This window comes from Hydra vulgaris, chromosome 03 (genome assembly GCF_038396675.1).
Source record: "Hydra vulgaris chromosome 03, alternate assembly HydraT2T_AEP".
Lineage (NCBI taxonomy): Eukaryota > Metazoa > Cnidaria > Hydrozoa > Anthoathecata > Hydridae > Hydra > Hydra vulgaris.
The window spans coordinates 58,532,058-58,547,469 of NC_088922.1; the positions used below are offsets into that span (position 1 = coordinate 58,532,058).

At 26.3% G+C, this 15,412-nt stretch overlaps 1 protein-coding gene across 1 annotated transcript in view; it reads right to left on the minus strand.

Annotated features, from left to right (window-relative positions):
- LOC100212580 (midasin) overlaps positions 1-15,412 on the minus strand; it is a 186,762-nt gene that overhangs the window by 38,200 nt on the left and 133,150 nt on the right. The window contains exons 63-79 of the mRNA XM_065793812.1: positions 6,661-6,940; positions 6,447-6,499; positions 6,270-6,360; positions 6,094-6,181; positions 5,910-6,012; positions 5,677-5,792; positions 5,515-5,602; positions 5,025-5,213; positions 4,872-4,939; positions 4,602-4,694; positions 4,256-4,374; positions 3,953-4,063; positions 3,554-3,864; positions 3,230-3,470; positions 2,286-2,522; positions 1,834-2,109; positions 1,590-1,654 (exon numbers count right to left, since the gene is read on the minus strand). Coding sequence (XP_065649884.1) covers positions 1,590-1,654; positions 1,834-2,109; positions 2,286-2,522; positions 3,230-3,470; positions 3,554-3,864; positions 3,953-4,063; positions 4,256-4,374; positions 4,602-4,694; positions 4,872-4,939; positions 5,025-5,213; positions 5,515-5,602; positions 5,677-5,792; positions 5,910-6,012; positions 6,094-6,181; positions 6,270-6,360; positions 6,447-6,499; positions 6,661-6,940 — 2,529 coding nt within the window. The remainder of the gene's footprint in view (positions 1-1,589; positions 1,655-1,833; positions 2,110-2,285; positions 2,523-3,229; positions 3,471-3,553; positions 3,865-3,952; positions 4,064-4,255; positions 4,375-4,601; positions 4,695-4,871; positions 4,940-5,024; positions 5,214-5,514; positions 5,603-5,676; positions 5,793-5,909; positions 6,013-6,093; positions 6,182-6,269; positions 6,361-6,446; positions 6,500-6,660; positions 6,941-15,412) is intronic.

A 15,412-nucleotide genomic window follows, 5' to 3' on the forward strand; every position in this document is an offset into this window, starting at 1 on the left:
AGCTCTGAAACTTTTAACCAGATGTGATGATAATGACTATAAGCAAATAATTGTTAGAATTAGCTCCAATAAAGCAAAGCATTATACAGTTTTTTGACAGTCTTTAGACATTAGTTGATGGGCGCATGTTTAACATTTCATATAATATCACCATGATCGGTTGAAACTTGGACAATTTTAAATTGAGTTTTCTCAAAAACCACTAAACTAATTGTAATGATTTTTTTTTTTTTTTACAATGATGTTTACATAATTAGTTTTTATTTCAAAAAAAATAAAATACGCCTAAGTTTACAACATGCAAGTGATTCAACTTCTTGTAAAGTACCTGCCATCATCTCCACAATTTTACTTTGCGCCACTTTTTTTGTAGCCCATAAATTAAATAAATAATTTCAATTAATTAAATAAACTTTTTTGTAACCCATAAATCTTGGAAATTTATAACACTACTTAACTAACATTAGCCTCTTTTCCTTCACAATTGCCTCAATGACTCGCTGACCAGGACAGTTTGGTGGACAAAATTGACTCATTTTCGTATACCACTGCATCAATTTTTACAAATAATGAATCGATGCCAGACCTGGTCAAAATAAGGTCGGTTGTTTGTGGTTTTTAATTAGAGGAAGAAGTTGTGTTTTCATGCATTCAGTCCCATATATTTCTAATGTGAAAGATTGATTTGTTATGAAAAGAGAGCTTTTAAAATCACAATAGCTAATAGCTTGCTATATAAGGAGCTTGAGAGCAAATTTTTTAACTCAAATGTACTTAAATTTGTCAGAAGCTTTATAAATTTTGACTAATAATAGTATTGATTACCTAGAAGTGGCGAGTGATCTTTTTACAGTAAGTTTCATTGTCTTCAGAAATGCCTAAATTTTTTGAAACTTTTTTCTTGTAATATGCTTTCAGATTTTTCTTTTTGAACACTCTTTGAATGAAAGATCTATTGCATTTAAACTTTGTAGCTAAATCTTGTTGTGACTGACTCGGATTTTGATGAATCAAGCCAACTATTGATTTTGGCTTTGGAAATAAATCTTGATTTTCCACCACTTCCGAATTTCTTTTAACATTTTTGTTTCCTTAAACATTTTATAACAATTCTAACAGTTGATTTTGGAACTTTACATGCTTTTTAAATCATGGAATATGCAAATGATGCATTTTCTATGAAAAATTAACATTTTTTTATTTTTATTTTTAGACTCTTTACTTGACATTGCAAAAACTAGTGAGAAGTAAACAAAACTAAACCCACTTACAGAATAAAACAATTTTGTAAGCATCATTATAAAAAAAATCATTACAATTGCTTAAGCAGTTTTTGAGAAAACTCAATTTAAAATTGTCAAAATTTCAACCACTCATAGTAATAAATATCAACTTACAACATATTAAACAAATATGAGTAAAGTAAAAAAAAATTAAAAAAGAGTAAAATTTACTGATATATCTTTTTAAATCTAAGGGTGTTTAAGGTGTCTTATTGTTCTTGAAGAAAATATTTGATCAGTAATTAAAATTATATCTCAGTCAAAAATTCATATTTAAATTAAAATATCTTTAAAATAAAAACTTACTTGATGCTCTGTATCTTTTTCTGTATCTTTGTCATTTGCTATTTCATCTTTTTCATCATCTTTTTCTATACAATTAAATCAATAACATATTGGTGATAATCATCATCATCGTCATCATCATCATCATCATCATCATCATCATCATCATCATCATCATCATCATCATCATCATCATCATCATCATCATCATCATTATCATCATCATCATCATCATTATTAAACTTTAAAACAAATCAATGTAAACCTTGATTTTTTTCATCAGATCTATCATCCATAACTTCTTCATCAGAATCTAACTTTTCCTGGTTTTCATTTGTCTCATCAACATTTTCATCACATTCCTCCTCCATTGTTTCATTTTTCATATCAATAGATAAATCCTGATCATCTCTAAGGTTCTGATTTTCTTCATTGTTTTGAAAGTCATCATCTTTATTTTGATTCTCCAAATCCTCTTTATCCAATTTTTCCAACTCTTCATTTCTTGCTTTCTCTTCTTTGTTTTCACTTGGCTGCTCACCTAAAACAAATAGTAAAATACTTTTTAAAAATTTATTTTAAATTTTTAATAAAAGTTATACTTTTTAATAATTATTTTATAAAAAGTCAAATATTTAAAAAATCAAACTGAATAAAAAAAGTTGAACATTTAAAAACACAAAAACAACAACAAAAAAACATTAAATAATGTATTACCAGGGTTATCTTCATTAGCAACTAATTGTGAATCTGCAGAATCAGCACCTTCACCATTATAATCATCGTCACTTTCATTAATATCTTCCTTTTCATCTTCATCATCAGACCACATCTTTTTGTCAATAGTTTCATCTGCTTTATCAACATCACCTATTTGTTGTTCATTGTCTTCTTTTAAATCTTCATCTTCATCACCAGAAGATTCATCAAAATCTTCAACATCTTGTAAATGACCTTAAGATAAATATTTTTGACATAATTCTTAAAAAAATTAGCATGCACTTCCTAGATACTAGTCACCATTGTCTAGGAAGATTCAATCCCTCGAGGAAAACCTTTTTTATTTTTTAACCATGATTATTTGTTTCTATAAATTTTTTATTCTAATGTCTTAATTAAAAGCAAATTTTTAAAATTTTTACAATATTTTAGCTTAAACCTAATTTAAATTGCATAAAATTCTTTGCACATTATAGATATTTGTAAATAATAATAATAATAACATATTTACAGTAAATACATCATATATAATACAGTATATATATATATATATATATATATATATATATATATATATATATATATATATATATATATATATAATATAATACAGTATATATATAAATACTTTATATATAATACAGTAAATACATATGCGGTAGTGGTGTAGTAGTAAAGCGCTCGCTTCATAAGCGAGAGGTTCTGAGTTCGATCCCCACCACGTCCCTGGTAGTACCGCGCTCAACTTGTTTCTCCGCGCAGCGGCCTTGTTCGTCAAGGTTCGTGTTTCGGAGTTATAGAGTTGAGAGAGGGTTATAACCACTATTAAGTAGCCTCTTCATCTGTAGTGGCTTTATCGGCCTTGAGGAGGTAAATAACAAACAAAAAAAAAACAAAAAATTTTTACAAATATTTTGTTTTAAGCATTGTAAAGGACATACTATCAAAATCATCTGTCATTTCAATCCCTTCCTTTTCTTCTTTAATATCTTCTTTTTCAGGCTGTTCATCTTGTGGTTGATCACCATGTTTTGTATCTTCAACTTGATCCTCACTCTCAATTTCATTACTGACATCTTTAGCTCCTTGGCCTTCACCTAAACCACTTGGTTGAACATCTTCAAACTTTGTTGCTCCTTCTGTCTCTAAAGAGTTATCTTCCTCAGCAGGTATGCAATAACCCTATTATTTAAATTAGGAACAAATTTTTATTCAAGTTTATTATACCTTAAGTAACTATAATACTGTATGATTATTTATTTTACCTTTTCAAGTAAATCAGAAAATAAGTTATAAAGAACAATAAGAAGCTTGCAACTTGTTCTATGCAGCGCTACCCAATGAAAAGTGTAGAACTCAACCAATGAAGAAAACATATCAATTAATGGAGCTATAACTGGCAATAAATTATAAACACATGAGTTGTTACAGGAGTCACTAAATGCTATGAGCAAATGGGCAACAATTTCATTCCATTCATCTAAAAGACTTTTCAGCTGAATATAATTAGTATGTGAAACAAAGTTACTAGATAGTAAAGGGCAAAAGAGTCCAGTGATAAGCTCAGTGTCAGTTTCTAAACAGTTTTAAAAGCAATTAAAAAATTAATTTTAAAGTCGTAAAAAATTAAATTTAAAAACATTAAAAAAAAAAAAAAAAAAAACCTTTTTTTTCCAAATCAATTTTTTGTTTAAACTCCTCTGCATGTTTAACTAAATTTTGCACTGATATAAGCATTTTTTTAATAAAACATTCAAGTTTATCAATAAAATTTTCTAAAAACAAAAAGCAGCAATTTATTACAAAATAAAAAAAATAAAAATTTTAAAAATTCAATAATTTTTACTTTAATAAATAACATAACTTTAAAAACTATTCAACAATCATAAAAAGCAATAAAACAGCAAACAAAAAACCAGCAAAATTTTAACACAAAATAAAGTAAAATAATTCTAAAAAAATCATACCACAAGTAGGATCATCATGTGGACTATTAAGACTAACTTTTGAAAAGTTTTCCAATAACAATACATTTTTATTGTTAACCTTGATTAGATCATCCATAAATGAACCAGAAAGAGGATTACTTAAAAATAACTACAATATGTTAATTGTGCTCTAACAATCTTAAATTAAATATTATACTTACTACTGTATAAATAACCGCAATTCTATTAATCAATAGAATAAATAACCGCAATTCTATTAATCAATAGAATAAATAACCACAATTCTATTGATTAATAGAACAAATAACAGCAATTCTATTGATCAATAGAATTAATTTGCAGTTAATAACATGAAAATTCTCACCCATCAGTAGTAAAAAATATGGTAAAATCATTTATTAAATTAGTAACATCTTTCAACTTCATTAGATTTACTGAAAGACTTTCCCAATGAGACCTATAAAATGTTTGATGTGTTATTAAAATGAGACCTATAAAATGTTTTATGTGTTATTAAAATAATCAATAAAGTTTTGTCATTAAATATAATAAATAATAAAATAAAATTTAAACACCAACTCAAAAAAATTTAAAAAGTTCTAAATTAATTGAAAATTAATTTAAAAATGTTTACCAATAGAATAAATCTTTTGGAGAATAAGAGTATATATTACATGCGTTGCGAAGAATGTCTAGCGAGGCCTAAATTGAAAAATGTACAATTTTGAAAATACTGAAAAATCAAGGTTTTGCGTTAATCTAAAAATAAATTGAATTTTTTTTTTACTTGAGTTTTATTCATCGTATCTTTTAATTCAGGAGTATCCTTACACCAGCTAGATATTTTAGGAAGCATCGAAGAAGCAAATGGTGTTAAGTTATCATGATCTAGGTTATACAAAGGACAATTATTTAGTATCTTCTTAAAATCAGTTAAACTTTCTATGGTGTTGAATAAATGCGAGGTGACTTCAGTCTATAAAAAAATGTTCATTAACATTATACATTTAAAAAATGTTCACAAGAATGTTCTTTATATGCTTTAAAAAAGAAAAATCGTTTATTAAAATTCTACATTAAAAAAATAATTAACTATGAAATATAATAATAATAAAAAATTAAATTAAAAACAATAATAGTTTTACTGCTCATAAAACTAGATGAATTTTGGATTTTTTTTTTTTTACACAATTAAAAAAAAAAATTCTTAAATCCAATTTTTACAATTGATGCGTAAATTATTTTTTTAAAAGACACTAAACTATTAAGTTACTTACATTCCAATATTTAACAGTATTTTGAGGTGGTAAAATTCCATTTTCATTTTTTGAGCTTTTTAAATTTTCACATATTGATATTGAATTTCTAAAAAATAATATTACAAATTCAAAATTTCAGAACATTATTTATTAAATTACAATTATTTTTTTCAAATATACCTTAAATGACAGTATCCGGTTATTAACCCATCTATCTGTTTTCTTTGTTCAGTGACCAAGAAATAAAGATGACCACAAAAACCTTTGAATTTTGAAATTTCTGCTGGACTAATTTCCTTAGATAAAAAAACCTTTTAAAATGTGGTGCAAACAAAAAAGAAATGTAAAAAGGAAAATTTATCTCTGAAATTTGTTTTAGACTCATTAGATTGTTTTAGACTCATTAGTAATACCTTAGATGGTGAACAAAGTGCTGAACTGAAGGATGAACTTTTAGCAACACATCGAAAATAATATAAATTGGCAGCTTCCATATTATTTTTTGCTTTCTGAAGCCTAAATCATCATATGTATTGCTTAATAAACAACCACATATTATGTTGAAAACAGATTTAAAAAAAATAAACAAATTAATACTTATCAAATTTGTTTTCATCCAAGACAGGTATACAACTTAAGTCTTCTTCATTGGAAAATAGCAACAATCCTTTTCTATATGAAATTCCTAATGTAAACCCAAAAAACAAACAAACAAAGTTTCAGCAAATAATTTCAACAGGAAGAGGAGTTTGAAAATCAAACTTTAAAATTACCAATTCTTCGAAGCTCTCGAAATAATAAAGATAGTGATTTTCTTTTCTGTTGCTGCAAAAGACTACGTGCAGCTTTCTGTTTTTCTTTTGCCTAAATAAAATTTTGATAGAAAAATAATAATCTAAAAGTTGTAATTAAATGTGATTAATATTTAATGGCAAAATCAAAGATCATACCAAGCCTGAAATGTTATCTTTTTGAAGCTCAAGAACACTTTCAATGATTTCTCCTACAAAATTGATTTATAAAAAATATTTAACTTTTTAATTTGAAACTTGAAAATTTTAAACCTGAAAATATGTTTGTAAAATTGTTTAAATTCATCTAATATTTATTCAATTAAGCCCTAACTCATTGATTTTGTATCATAATACAAAATACAAAACATACCAGTAAACTCATCTAATGTTTGGGTGAGAGAGTCATAAGTCATCGATTCTGTAATGTATTTGATATGCTTTTTCATTTTCAATTTCAGTTTAGGTACTTTGTTTAGATACATAGAAAACTCAATCACTTGATGACCCATGTGATTAATCATTTGATGTCCATTAAACAAGCTTTTATCAATATTTAAAACAAATGTTTTTACATCATTGTGCTTTTCAACAGTTGAGGATAACACATTAGTATCTTTGAAGAATTGAATGACTGGTTCGCCTAAAACTTTCTAATAAATAAAGTAAAAGGTTTTATTGTTCAAATGATAATAAATAATAAAATTACATAAAGGAATAAATAAAACTATAAAACGCACATATAAAACAATAAAATAAAAGTATAAATATTGGACTTATTTCTCTTCCATGCTTTTTTTTTAAGTCAAATAACAACTAGATAACAAGGTATTTCTTTTGTTTTTTTTTAAGTATAAATATTGGAATTTTTAAATTATATTTACCTAATAAGCTATTGTTACATTTAAAATCAAAATTTTTCATGTTGTTTCTGTTATTTTGTTGTGTTGTTCTACACTTTAGATTATCATTAATTATCAGTTTAGAGCGTAGTTGTTCTATATTTTGAATATATAAAAACAGGCTCTTATTTTTGTTCTGCTTTAATTTTATATACAATGATATTTTATCATATAAGTTTAGTAAGCTTTAAGTTCTATATTTGATGTCTTTTAAATTCATTGCTCAAATAGTTGATTGCATTCATATTAATCTTAGCTGTATATACTCTTATATGTACAATTGTATATAGCAAGGCTTACGGAACTAATTATCTTTATTGCAACTTACAACTAGGCCAGGATCTGTTGTTGGAGAAACAGAATTTTAAAGTTGGAAAGAGCTGTACTTGGGCTTTTTCAGGTTTCTCAGATTGGTCAGTTTCCAACAGTTGCTGAGTAAATTGATCCAGATGAGCTCAATCCTCATCATCTCTGATCAAAAGATTAGGACTGGTTTGACTCTCATGTGAGCACTAGTCAATAGAATTGTGAGGATCTTGGATGCTGCTATTTGACAAGGAACTTATATTCCATTTTATTTCCAGTTGATTTTTGTCTCCACTTGTTCCCATCTAACAGTCAGAAGTTGGATTGAAAGCTGTAGCTGTTTCAGACCATCAAAAATTGTTCCCTCCTGTATTTTCTTTATTGCCTCTAATATTCAGAGCACCATTCCTTGATCATTAAAATCATTTAAACTTCCTTCTTATGATCTGTTTTGTCCCTCTGTGCAATCGAGTTTTTCTCAGAAAATCTGTAAGCATTGTAACTTGTACTTTACCTCTCAAGCCATGCTCAAAAAGCATGATAACTATAATTATTCCAATTTTATTAACCAAATGGCTGTTATTCCCTTGCAAATCAGATCAATTTGCATTTGCCACCAGGTGCAAAAGAGGGTTGATGGCCATAATTGTAGCAGAAGAGAATGCAACTTTTGTTGGCTCGATGAATAAGAAATCAAAACAGAGGGCCTCGATATTCTAGATGATGCAACCATTTCAGACAATTTGAACTGCCCTAATCCATTCAATTGACAATTATTTAAAAAACCTTTGGATGGATGATAAGTAAGGCAAGTTCATTCTTTGGTTAAATTTAATATATAGAATAAAAATAAATCAAAAATTGCCTAAATAATGGTAATGCCCATTATAGACAGCCTCTACTCAGTGTAGTTAAGGCAACTTTATAATATCATAGCGTCTGTATGATATTTTGTTGACTAAGAAACACTTCTGTTAAATGATCAGGTCTGTGAATAATGAAAAGACGAAAAAAATTAAAATGATAAATTTTGCAGTATCATAAATCATAAATGCTTGTAGCAAAAAAACCCAGACCAAAGATTCTTTTTTTAAAAAAAAAATATTCCTAAAATCACAATCGCTTGACCAAATTTGAATAAGATTTCAAATAAATACGTTTTTTAGGTAAAATGAACATCATAATTTAATAATATGATCTGTTCTGATTGTTTATTGGCAATTTTTCTTAATTATAAGCTCTTTCTTGGTCGGAATTCTAGTATATTTTTTGTGAAAATTGATAGAAATATTGTATTTTGACAACTATATATAGTTAATATAGAGTACTGTACAAAAGAAAGTAGTACCTAAAAGAAATTTAATATATTCAAGATAAAATAGCAAACAAAATGAAACTAAAACAAAAATATGAGTACAAACATATTTTTTTATTAAATTGTGTAATATAATACAAGTTTTAATACAAACATTTGGATTTATAACTATACATAGAGACTTAACATTTAGTGTGACCACCTTTATTTACAATAACATCTTGGAGTCTTTTATTTATACTTTTATACAGATTTTCAATAAATGTGATGGGGATATTATGCCATTCTTTTTTTAGAACATTCCAAAGCTCATTTACATTCATTGGCAACCTTTCCATCTTCTTTCTGTCTAAGTAGTCCCAAACATGTTCGACTATTTTCAAATCAGGGCTCTAAGGAGGACAAGGCATGGTTTGAAGCGCTCCCTCCTCTTCCAGATTTGACAAATAATTTTTAACTAATTTGTAAGTACGCTTGGGATTGTTATTCTATTGTAGGATAAAATAACCCCCGATCAGTTGCAGTCCAGAAGGCACAGTAATACAAGTATTGTCAAATTTTAAAATGATCTAAGATGTAAGATTTTCAATTTAAATACATAAACTTATACTTTAAAATATATAAACTTATACTTTAAAAAAGATGTGCATAATTATTTACTTCTAAGAATAAATAAAAAGTATAACTAGTTAGAAATACTTCACTCATCGGAATTATTATGCCGCAGAATTGAAAATGTATTTTTTTGCTTGAAACTTAAATGAGTTTAATGATTTTACCATATCTTTTTTAGCATTTTCTTTTTGAAAATAATTCCATATCTTAGGCCCTCAAAACAAAGTGTTGATAAATATTTATTTCATAAACATTCAACATCTTCATGTCTCTCATTAAGGGTTTAGTATGCTCCCCTCATTTTTTCATAAGTATTATTTTTAAATTTGTGTTCTACCTCATACCATGTTGGCATAATTAATAAAACAATGAATTAAAGAGTGTTATTAATTTCAAACAAAGTATATTGTTTAAGAAAAAGTGTATTTACATAAAGACAAACTCAGTACATAAGATCAATGGTTTTACTAACTTTTAATTTTCAATATTTAATATGGAAGAGCCAAAATTAATGTTTGCAACAAGTATTCATAAAAACTTTTTAGAGTCTTCTTGTCTTATTTCTTTATTATTTAAAAATAGATCTGGTAATTTAAGGGTAAGGTTCTCTTCTTGAAGTTTTTTTTAAAATAATGTATACTTTGTTTTTTCAATGCATAATGAAATTTATTTGCTGTAAATTAACCATTTATCTTTTTTATTTAATTTAAAGTTCATATCTGCATAAAGTTGCTTGACAATTTGTTTCAAAAAAGATTTTGAAAAAACTTGATGTTTTGGTTTGAAATAAATAAATTAGTATCATCAGCAAACATAATTGGGTTTAACTTAGCTGATGCATTATTTAAGTTGTTTATATAAACTCTATCTATATATATATATATATATATATATATATATATATATATATATATATATATATATATATATATATATATATATATATATATATATATATATATATATATATATAAAATAAGAATAAGAGAGGGCCTAATATTGATCCTTATGGTACACCACACAGGATTTAAAATATTTTGTATTCCTTTGAACATTTTTTTTTTTCAGTAATGTAACTTTTAATCCAACAGCAGCCCTTATTAATTATCCAATAATGCTTCAACTTTTCTAACAAAATATAGTGATCAACCATATAAAAAGCTTTTGTTAGATTAAAAAATATACTTGATATAAATTTGTTTTCGTTAAAGCCAATTATTTATTTGATCTACTAATCCAATAATAGCATGTTTAGTTGAATGATTTTTCTGAAATCTATCTTGTTTCGGATAAAAAGAATTGTTTTTCAAAACAGTCAAAGATTCTTTTGTAAATTACATGTTTGAATATCTTTGAAAATACAGCACTGATATAGGTCTGTAGCTGGAAATGTCAGAATGGTCATATTTAGAATTAGAATTACTTTTGCTAATTTTAGTACATCAGAAATTATTTCTTGATCTAAGGAAAGTTTGACTATATAGAACAGTGGTCTATTTATGCTTTATTCGTTTGAAATTAGTATATTACTGGGTATATTGTCAAATCCAGATGATTTTTTTTTTTATTGAAGAAAAAGCTGTTGTATTTAGACAACGTTAAACTTCTTTTATTTTTAAATGAATTTTACTTTTATTTAAAATAGTTTAGAATATTATAAACAACAAAATAATAAATTACAAATACAGACTACTTAATTTCATCTTTAATCCTAGAGTACAAGATTTTATAATTAAGAACAAGATGGGTAGATAAAGATAAAATTACTTTATAATTAAGAATGGTTCAGTAATTTTAAAATTCAATTCAAAGTACCTCATTTAACAAATTTTGCAACTACAATGTCTTCATAAGCAATTATAGTTTTTATTTTAGGAATTATTTTAACAAATTAGATTCTATTATATTCAATTAAATTGACTTAATATATATTTTTTTAAATTTAAACATATACTTTTTTTAATAAAATTGTAATAAAATTGTTTTATTTTAGTTTGCCTACAGTAAAAATAATAAGCAAATGTCCTTGGGCTGACGACTTTAATCTCTCTGCTCTTAATTATGCCTCCTAAATAATCTACTGGATTCAGACAGACAAGAGAGCTTTTATTCCTTCTAGTCATTTCTAAGTCAAGCCTCACTCCATGGTTTTCAAGACAAGGCTCACTCCACACCATGGTTTTTAAGTCAAGTGTCACTCTACATGGTTTTCTCATTTTATTCAGAGCTGCTATTTCTAAATGTAACCTTTCATTACTTTTTCAGCAACTAAAAAACAAATGTCATTTTATTATTATGAGAAATAAGTGGACGCAAGTAATTCTTCTGGTGCTATACCACCTTGATTATACCACTGCACTAAAGCTTATACAAGTGATAAAGATTACCCTATGCTAATTAGTTTCAACGGTTGGTACGCCCCCACATAAATTATAGCAGCATCTTTTCAGCTTATACAACCTATGCTTAACAAAAACCAGTGCAGAGTAAAAAAATCATCATCTTTTGTATTAGAATTAAAGAAAATAGCTCATCAAGTTTACTAAATCTCATATCTCATCTCAGAAGTTAGGCTCAAGAGACTTTTGGAAATTTTCAACAGCGTTGTTAATAAAAGTAGGTCTTTAACTTAACTCTTAACTTTCCATCCCTCATTCATGGGACTGATCTTATTACTTCTCCCAAGGATAAGGCAGAACTATTTGCAAAGAACTTTTCTTATAATTTGACTCTCGAATCTTATGGCCACTCTTTTTCTTCTATTCCAATTAAACAGGTTAACCAATTGTTATACACTCAAATCAGTCCAGCTTCTGAAAACAAAACATAGAAATTCAATTATTAGTAATTAACAGCCTGAAATAACTCTAAACATTTAACAGCCTGAAATAACTCAAAATTCTAAATGTTTGAATAGATAACTGCGGCTCATGTGGTTTAATTTGTAACTTAAGAATTTTTAAAATGTTTTAACAAAATATTTTTCAAAAATATTAACATATTTAACAAAACTTTAACATATTTAACAAAATTTTTCATTTGGAGTGAAATTGATGTATTAATTTGCAGAATGTGCATTGTTTAAATAAATTTCTTAAAAAGGATAAAATTAATAAAAACTATATTAACTCAAATTAATTATTTAAACCATTTAATTTGATATTTAACAAAATTCTATACTTCTTCTATTAGATATACTATTAAAGAAAATGAGGTTCAAGTATCATTTGACGTAATAAATTTGTATCCATCAGTACCACTTGATAAAGCAATTCTAGCTAATATTGATTTTTAAATAATGATAAAAATGATCTTCAGTTGCGTACTAAATTATCTTTAACTGACATTCATAAATTATTTGAACTTTGTCTAAGTAAACGCTATTTTCGATGGGATAACAAAACTTATATTTTAAAAAACTCTGGTCTGATTGGATTATCTAAAATGGTAGTAATTTCAGAAACTTACAACATATTGAATATAATGCAATTCAACAAGCATTAACCATTTATGTTGCACCAATAACATTTAAATGATATGCTGATGACTGCCATGCACATTTTTCTAACTCTGATAAAGCAGAATCACTTTTGACACTTTTAAATTCTCAAGACAAAGCTATTCAATACACATGCGAATACAAAAATAATCAAGATCAAATTAATTTTTTAGATATCTGCATTTCAAATAATCATATAACTCACAACTATAAAATTTCTATTTACCACAAGAATGCAATAATGAATGTACTTGTAAAACCGCAAACGTGCATACCACCATATATTGCAATAGGGATATTTAAAGGATTTCTTGCAAGAGCTTATAAATTATGCACAAGTGATTATAAAGAAAAAAAAATTGAGTTTCTAATTAATATTGTTATGGAAAATGGATATTCTCGACAACAACTTCCAGACATTGTAAAACATTACAAACCATCTTAACCAAAAGGCCGCCAACGAATTAACACAAATAATACCCTAATACTTTTGTGGGTTCCTAAATTAGGCCTTATTCTTAATTTTGAAAAGCTGGCATTAAAACAGTTTTTCGTTTCGGAAGATCTTTTCTATACATATAGTGCCAAAATAAATCAAAGCAACTACCAAACAGTTACCAGGATTCTTACCAACTTAAATGTACATGTGGTGCTTTTTATGTGGGTGAAACCAAGAAAAAGATTAAAACACGAATAACTGAAAATCAAAAAAATGTGATTAAAGCGAACTGGAAAGCGCCCGGAATTGTTGAACATGCACATATATGCACAATAATCCTAAAACACTTTCAGTTATCACAAATAATTATACTAGGAGGCAATTGAAATAGACAGTTGCAATACTACTACCCAAAAAATGAAATTCTAAACAGGGATAATGGTAACCTAGAGACGACTCACTATTGGAAACCATTTTTTGTTAAACTTAATAAAACTTTTGTAATATTACGCAGCAATAACATCAGTATTGTAAACAACACATTTTTTGTAACATATTGTAGATTGAAAATGGCTTCAACTATATGAACCAAAATATCACAATTAAAATTTAAAATTTTTTTTAATAATTAAATTTTTAATTAAATTAAAACTTAATAATTAAATAAATAGTATGCACCATAAATGATGTATTTTCAATTTTATGTATAAATCATCATACAAATAAGTTGTCATTGAAAATTAATATATATATATATATATATATATATATATATATATATATATATATATATATATATATATATATATATATATACACACACACACATATATATATATATATATATAAAATATAATGTAATTCTAAAGAGCTTTTCCTTTATTCAAAAAAGATAGCATAAATGTTTTTTCTTTATTTACAAAAGATTAAATAAAAATTGAAAGATAATTCATCATATATTCATTAATATATTATATAGGTATGTATGAATGTATGTATTTGTGTATGTATGTACACCAATATATTTATTACCAATATATCTATCTGGGTTTATTTTGGGTGACTGTAATATAGTTAACTGTATATACATTTTATTGAGTCAATAGATCAAAAATTGAAATCAGCATATAAATTGAATCAGTATATAAATATCTTGGATATTATTTAATTAGTAATCTTTTGTCACTAATTTATGAAATTATTAATAATAAACTGTTAACAAAATCATAATTATTAATTAATATTATAGTTTAGATATGTTTCGAATAATATTTTAAATTAGATATGCTTTAAATGACACTTTAGATTAGATACCCTTTGAATGACTTGTCAGGCTTAAATGGTTATACATACAACATTTTTTTAAAGAACAATTATCAGTGCTACCGCTTCATAAGTAGGAAGTACCAAATTCTATTCCTACCACATACCTAGTAGTACTGCGTTCAACTTGTTTCTCCGTGCAGTGGCCTTCTTCATCAAGGTTCATATTTCGATGTTAGAGAGTTGAGAGAGAGTTGTGACCACAACAAAGTAGCCTCATTGACTGTAGTGTAAACACTACCACTATATAGTGTAAACACTACCACATGTTACCACTACAGTTGCATAGTTTTTACAACAGTCGTGTTTATTTTTTTAGATGTAATTCACATATAATTCATATATATATATATATATATATATATTATATATATATATATATATATATATATATATATATATATATAGATACAGATGACAGAATATATGTCTCAGGAAAGCAAGATAAAGGAAGTGAATTCCAAAGAACTGATGTTCGAGGAACAAAACTAGACAAATAAGAGTTTTTGAAGCACTTAGGAACAGTCACAGAAAAAGGATGAGACTTAATTGAATTACGAGTAACACAAGAATGAATTTTAGTAGGTGGCACAAAAGACGCAAGCTCTTTAGAGCAGTGCACATTATAGTATTTCTAGAAAAGTGAAAGTGAAGAAACATTACGACGATCTGATAATGGTTAAAGGTTGGCTTCTAAGAGCAGGTCCAACTATGTTTACAATGCTT